The 7649-nt window shown below is 42.2% G+C and overlaps 1 protein-coding gene across 1 annotated transcript; it reads right to left on the bottom strand.

Moving 5' to 3' along the window:
• Window positions 1-424: 424 nt before the first annotated feature.
• On the bottom strand, window positions 425-7060 carry phf6 (PHD finger protein 6). Its single transcript, XM_023992171.2, has 11 exons — window positions 6924-7060; window positions 5051-5249; window positions 3415-3519; window positions 3074-3207; window positions 2938-2984; window positions 2624-2790; window positions 2392-2532; window positions 2072-2176; window positions 1597-1730; window positions 1205-1343; window positions 425-1094 (listed from the first exon to the last, which is right to left on the bottom strand). The coding sequence occupies exons 2-10, from the start codon at window positions 5180-5182 to the stop codon at window positions 1205-1207; spliced, it is 1104 nt and encodes a 367-aa protein (XP_023847939.1). The 5' UTR covers window positions 5183-5249; window positions 6924-7060; the 3' UTR covers window positions 425-1094.
• Between the last annotated feature and the right edge of the window lie 589 nt (window positions 7061-7649).

The following is a 7649-nucleotide window of genomic DNA, read 5'->3' as shown; positions in this document are numbered from 1 at the left end:
ACATTCTTCACCCTATTATCTGACCATAACAAAACTCCTCCAATCCCAAAGCGTCCATCAACAACCACTATTTGTGAGGCATCTTATATTGATCTGGCAGTTTAAAAGTTAAAAAAAATCATATTTGGAAGCTTTCGAAATAACATGCCTGGTACAATATTCAAATCATAAAAGGGAATACTGCCACCTGCTGGACAACATCAAAATGTTTTTTTCTTGGTTTCTTATGTTGGACAAAAACATGTCAGCAGTATAATAAGTGTAATACAAAATGTATATTGTAGCCTGTAATTGTAACCCTTCACGAATACAATTGTGGATGCTGAGAAAATGAGAATAGCACAAAAACTTAAGTCAATATTCTTTCCTTATAAAGAAGTCTGCATGGGCATGTTGGAGCAATACAGAACATGAATAAACAATCTAAAGTGCTGCATGCTAGCAGATTAACTTTAATCCTGATTGACTATAAAGAAAGCCACAAATATTCAATAGTATTCATGATTATGATAGTTGTCAAACAATACACTTTTTTTTAGAGAAGTAAAAAAAGGAATTTCTTGAGAGAAGATTACAGCTACAACAAAGTAAATCAAATTCCATGATTAGGAAGAGACTGGTGAAAAAAATCTACAATATTACAAGGCAGCCTCCTTGAAGAAGAGCTAGAGGAAGAAGAATATTGTTTGTATAGGACTATGGAATGCTGTGGGGCACATGGGAAGCAAGATACAATGAATGTTTATAACTTTGTTGAGTCATGTCTTCTTTAAGAGCAATACAACATGTATTACAGGGAGACCACAACTCTCATGCTTCGTCTTTCACCCAGCAGCAGTGTTTTGCTCTTTGTACTCCAGTCCGTCCGTGCCATTTCTCATCCATGAAACTTAACAATWTGAAAGAGGTTTGTGAAGAAGCCAGGGGCTGACATGTTCACATCTGGCAGGGGTGTGTGTCTGATGTTTGAAGAAACTGAAATGGTGAATGAGGGGGCTGGCAGTGACCCCCTACTTCGGGAGAACGCAATAGAAAAATATCTTTGCTCCATCTTGGATATCCCCTCTTCTTATCCTGCAATCCTTAACCATCACCTGTGAAGGGAGTACATTGACATCAGCCATATACCAAATACTTGACAGCTGCTGGCCTATTGGTACTTATTCATCACCATTTGATCCAGGCAGGTGTGACAGTGCCATACCTAGTTGCCATTGATTTGTGGCGGAGGCAGAGGCAGTGTTCCCCCGTGATCAATGGCCGCCCTCTCTCTGTTGCGACTCTCCCTCTCCTCATCCTCCTCATCCCGCTCCTCATTCCCACTGTGATTCTTACAGTACAGCCTGGAGAAGAGACAATAATGTAATGTCAACATATCTTTACGACAGTTATATATCGTTACAGACAGGACAGGAATATTAACTTGAGGATTATTATTGAGGTCTGTCAGGAGCAAATAAATTATACTATATTTAAGTAGTTGCAATGTAATTAATCACCAACAGCAAACTAAGTGTGTATTTTATGAACCAGAAGAAAACTATCCATAGGTGAGGACTTGACACCTGAAAATGAGAAAGCAGAGGGGATTCTCACTTGTAGATGCCACGAGCCATGTTCTCTATGTACTTGGCCTTGTCCTGCAGGCCGCAGTGATAATGATAGGTCTTCACACAGGCTTTGATCTCACAGCCAATAGTGGCTCCCAACTGGGTACACAGGGTACATTTCTGGAAGAGACCATCAATATACAGTTACATTTTTGTAATTTAGCATATGCTCTTATCTAGAGCAACTTACAGTCAGTGGATTCAACTAAGGAAGGTACATCCATAGAACTATAATACTTATTTAATAGGATCTCTATGGGTACATCAATCTGATTGGTAATACAACAGCAGGTCTCTGATACAGCATTGGCAACTTTCAAGGATCTTCCCCCATATTCAGTAGAAATGCATTAAAATTCTCTGCAAATAAAATGATTAGTTGCTAGTAAGCTACTTGTCCCACTGAGCAACCCTTGCGTCTTCGCAGTACCATACTACAGTGCTATCTGCAAGGTTCTCACCATTCTCTTCCCCCTCTTGATTTCCTGGATGACCGTTTTGATGTCAAAGTTCCCAAATTCAGCCCGTGAGGAGGTAGTGAGTTGGACGGTTCCCGATGAGAACAGCTGCCAGGTAGGAGTGACGACCAGGTCAGATGACAGACAGGGCAAATCAGAGTATAGCAGAAAATACCTTTAAAATGGATTGTGCATCTTCCAGAAAGTAATGCTTGGACAAGCAATAGTATATAGACCATCTTCAGCAGAAAATTCATTTTTTTCTGATGAACAATGATTGTTACAGCTTAGTACAGACTGACAAGTGATGAGATAATTCTTACCATGCACTTGTAATGTGCAGCAACCTTTTTTGCATTATCTGCATGTAGCACGCCCCGCATCTCGTTCTCCTCCTCTCCGGAGTGGCAGAAGCCACAGCGCTGGCCACCGTCCCCAGAGCCCCTCAGAGGGGACCTGTCCCTCTGAAAGACAGACACACACCTCAGGATACATTTTCAGGGCAAATGTTTTGTGTGTGTGTGTGTGTGTGTGTGTGTGTGTGTGTGGTCTTACATGCGAGGAGCTCTCATCATCTACACCTTGAGAGGAGGTCGAGCGTGTGTCCTCTGATTGGCCACGGGATCCAACTTTGATTCGCTCTTTCTCTAATCTCCCACGCCCCCTACTCCGTGGAGGGGAGGAGTCGGAGTCATTGGCAACACCTCCTTGTTCCTGTTCATCTGAAAAATATAAAATTGGATACATCAATACACCAGCAATTCACCCTCAACAACAGTATAGAGTTATCCCCGTGTTCTACTTTAAAAGTGTCAAAAGAAAAGCCATCCCTTGTGTGCTGAGCATCACATAGAAGAGAAGTTAGATACCTTCACTGGCATCCTGGGAGGCATCCCGGTGTTTGCGACAATACACACTACATCCAAAGACAGAAATATTAGGATCATTTTTAACAGAAACGTCAAGCTAAATGTTTTAATAAGGTTATGTACACAGGGCACTTACAGGTAGCTCCCTTGTGAGGGATTCTCTTTGACCTGGGCCTTGTCCCATACTGCGCAGTAGTAGTGATACGTCCGCCGGCATGTCTTCACATCACAGCCAACAGTGGCACCAGGCCGATGGCAGGACCAACACATCTGAAGGGGAGGAGAAGAATAAGACCTCCCATCTCACTAGCTGAACCTGGCAACTCACCGTGGTATGAGTCCTAAAAGGCACACCATTCCCTAAATCGTGCACTAGTTGACCAGACTTGCCGTAGTGCACTAATAGGGATTAGGGTGCCATCTAGAACACATTCCAAATGTGAGGACATGTGGGAATATGTTGCCATAGAGACTCACAAGTTTATTCCCTCTCTTGATCTCCTTTCTCACATCCTGGACAGAAAACCCCCCGATGTTCTCGTTGCAGTCTGAGTGAGATGTAACCAGCGCGGAGGAGAAAAGCTGCACAGGGCAATGACAAAATCATTCAACAGAATACATGGACAACACAAGCAATAACTATGTTCTACTTCTCAGGGAGCAAAACTAGGGCTGGCACTACTACCATGTAACTGACGTTATGGATGAAGACTTCAAATAAAATAAGTCATAACCGTTTTGAAATAGTTTTGTAACAGCTGACTGAAGACGGGATGGCTGGGCATTCATGCAGTCGAGTCCGTTTCAGTGGTGACATGGACTCGTAATGTGATGAAACTTTTTTGCTCCTGGCTGAAACAAGCAAGTTGTAGTTGCAAATGAGTCTTCGGTTGCCTAGGCAACACCACCCTCCCTGCAGCAGCAGCACACATAGAAATATCATTAATAGAACAGGCTTGGAACCGCTAACCCTGGCAATTTGACTGGTAAACTCATGGGTACGCTCATGGTAATGTAATATGTTCATTCGAATTATGTRAACTGATGTGGCTCATGCGATGGAATGTATTTTTTTTAAATGTCAGTTTCGTAATCACAGCACTTACTGATTGGTACTTCCTGTTTTGCTCCTCGCAATGGCTGCCAGTCCACCCATTATGCCATCATTGACTTGAATGGGGACGCCTGTTCTATTCATTCTATTTCTATGGCAGCACATGCTGTCAGGAGAGGAGAAAATGTGAGTCTTMGGGGGGGGGGGGGGGGGGTGTTATGGTGGCCGCGGCCTGGCCAATTACCACCAACCAAAATTCCATGACCGTCAAAGCCCTAAGAAGAATAAGGATTCACAACTGAGACACAAGGACACTCCCCGCTAATCGGAATAATAAGCTGCAATACAGAAATAGATATGATTGTAGGGCCGGGATGATACCAGTATTGCAATATCTTTTCCATGACAAAAATGAAAACACGAATCAGACCATACTGTTTCGTGTTTCGTCCTGATAAAAACCAGCTGTATGTCAAATATTGTGTGCTGTAGCTTAGAAAATAAATATATGTAACTCTGGATGACAACAATGTTTGTTTCCAACATTAGGGTGGTTTTCCTAAAGAAGTTCAATCCGCTTCGAGTTTAGTTTCCTTGCCACGATAATAATGAGTATCGTGATACTGGTATCATCCCGGCCCTATATGATTGCTTTTGTAACAGTGTTGCTTACATCCCTCTCCTTGCCCCATCCTGGGCTCAAACCAGGGACCCTCTGAACACAATGACAACTGACACCCACAAAGCATCGTAACCAGTCACTCCACAAAGCCGGGTCCCTTGCAGAGCAAGGGAAACAACTACTTAAGTCTCAGAGCGAGTGACGTCACTGATAACGAGTTAGCCATTTCACATCGGCTACACCTACAGTGCCTCAAAAGTGGTTCACAATGATCTGTTTTTTAACCCGTAACATGGATATCAATACTATCATATTGTGGAGTGACACTTAAATACGGTTTTATATGATAGTTAAATTGGTTGGCATTGAGAAACCCTTATGGATGGCCAGTGCATACAGTAGTCAGTGCTATACCACCGACTGGGGGTTCTTCTCACCATGCACTTATGGTGGGCTGCCACCTTCTGGTTGTCCGACACGAGCAGCTGTCCACACTCCTTGTCCCGGTTCGTCCTGCAGAAGGCACATTTTCGCAGCTTTGCTGCCGCTCCCTTCCTCTGTGCCGACATGGTGGGTCTCTCTCACAAACTCTCTCGTCGTCTCCTGTATCGTCTCTGTGACAGTCAGTGAGCTCTTCTGTTCGTGAGAGGGACAGAAAGAACGAGAGGTAATCACTTGATAGCAGCATCAAGTTGACCTTGTTAGTAAACCCCAATAGATACTATAGATTACACTAGACAGGTAAGGTACAGGTTTATTGCTGTCAGCGAAAAAAAAAAATTAATTGTATTTTATTAAAATGTAACCTTTATTTTACTAGGCAAGACAGTTAAGAACAAATTTATATTTGCAATGATGCCCTACTGTGGAACAGTGGGTTAACTGCCTTTCGGTTACTGGCCCAATACTCTAACCACTAGGCTACCTGCCAGATAATGATATCTGAAGGTATTATTAAAAAAAACTGTTAAGGCCCTCCAAGTTCCTAAAATCTAGGCCTACATATGAAACCATACCGTTGTTGGTTGCTGGAGGTGACGTACTGTGTTTCATGAATACATTGCTAACATGTTGTGTAATCATCAGTGAAACAAAAGGTGAATTTGGTTGAGACTTGGAGACAAATAAAGTAGGGGTGGGCCTGTGGAACATTTCTCCTGTTTTTTGGAAGTTAAGCCCCTCGGCTACTGCCAATTCCATTGTTGGTGTAGGTGTGGTGTATCTGTGTGTACATGCATGTGTTGGAAGAAAAGAAAAGCAGAAAAGTCAAGTAAATTGTTGAAAGACGGTAGAATACATTTTATGATTGAGAAGTGTAGAAGACAAAATCTACAATWTACCCCAAGAACAGCTATATTGTCAAATCAACAAAAATCGATAAAAAAAATAAATTACAATAACTCGTAGAATTCATTAGGTTAAGATATAATATTTTAATAGGAAATGGAGACATTACATACAAACACTGAAAAGTGAGAGACCCTGATCACAAAAATCTGAAAAACACCAGAAAAATGTAAAGGTAAAAGTTGTATTTCACAGTAACATTCAATCTCTATAACCTCATGTTCTCCTAATAACGAAACTGGGTGTTTTTAATCACAATGGCATGCACCGCAACGCCTTGGTTTTAAACACAGCTGCCATGATAGCTCAGGAAGAGGATCTCACAGCGACGGGCGGCAACAACGCAGCACAACGTGCATGCTCACCAGCCAAGTAAACAACGAAGGATATATAGCTACTAAACTATCAATGAAATCTTCAAGAATTACACACGAAACACAGTGACATATAGTGCTACGAACAGTTTAGATTAATGATCGTGTTGGTTTGTGTTTTTTTGGGGGGGGACATCGCGTACACAATCTTGTCAAAATACTATTTATTTCAGTGTAAGTTTTGAAATAAAAAAAGGGGTGTGTGTGCCTCTTCCAAACTGTATAAGAACACTACTATTTCGGTACACTGCTCATCGAAAGACGAGCACTGTAGGCCCTCGTCGTAGGACAGAAAGGCCCGAACCAGTAAAACAAAGATAGTCCTTTCATTTGTGATCATAACTAACCTTTTAAACATACTTTATTCTAGTATATTTCTGTTCAGGGTGAAGAGGCGCGTGTAGGTTTTGAGTGCTTTCTACGCAGAGCGCCATACGTGATGTATTCACATTCAGCAGTGAACACCGAGGGACTTCAGCGAGCTTGTCCGTCAGCAATTCCCATCGACCTAAAACCTAACAATAGTTACCTGATAAAAAAAATACCGATCATTCCTTTAGTACAGTGCCGAAAGATATTTAGATCTTACCAGTCTCTGTGGGATTTTGTCACGTTGCTGTGCTGGATAGAAGGGGTGAAAGTGTGATCAAGAGTGTGTGTGTAGTTTCCCCCTTTTTTTAATCAGTGATCGCTTGTGTTCGGTTTCAGCACTGCGTAGCATTCGAGTGACGTTGCGCACTGCAAAAAAAACTTAAACACGCCCCCACGCTATGCACGCACATTTTCCCCCTGAAAATTATGTACCAAGAAGCACTGATGCCATTGAACAAATAAGGGAGTGGTCGAAATTTACACCATTGTCACACGGAGGAAAATGGGGGAGGGTCATGCTTTTTCAATTTCAGTCAGGGGGAACATCGTGTACAAGGGGAGGGTTAATATTTTTTTATTTAGTCCAGGGGAGGGTCATGTAATTTGCAATCAATTAATGAACCTGGTTTGTGGTAATCTAAGCGCTGGCCATACCATTATAGGTTCAGGGGTGTGTTCGAAATATTTTTGCTATTTCCACAATTAAAAATGATCTGCGCAGTGCTGGCGGGTATTGATGAATAAACCAGTTGTGGGTGTGTAGAGGCTTGGCTCCTCACTGGTTAATCAGAATGTYCTCCGTGACTATAAATGTTGTTCCTTCAAGTCAGGATTCTCCAACTGGCTGCCCGCGGGCCCCCCAAGTTCTCTTTGCAATTGAAAAAAATATATTTTATTTTATTTGACATAATAGACCAAAAACACCAGGAAATCAGCTCCAAGT

The sequence above is a fragment of the Salvelinus sp. IW2-2015 genome, linkage group LG8 (genome assembly GCF_002910315.2).
Source record: "Salvelinus sp. IW2-2015 linkage group LG8, ASM291031v2, whole genome shotgun sequence".
In the NCBI taxonomy this organism is placed as follows: domain Eukaryota; kingdom Metazoa; phylum Chordata; class Actinopteri; order Salmoniformes; family Salmonidae; genus Salvelinus; species Salvelinus sp. IW2-2015.
This window is presented reverse-complemented; position numbering and strand designations above follow the sequence as displayed.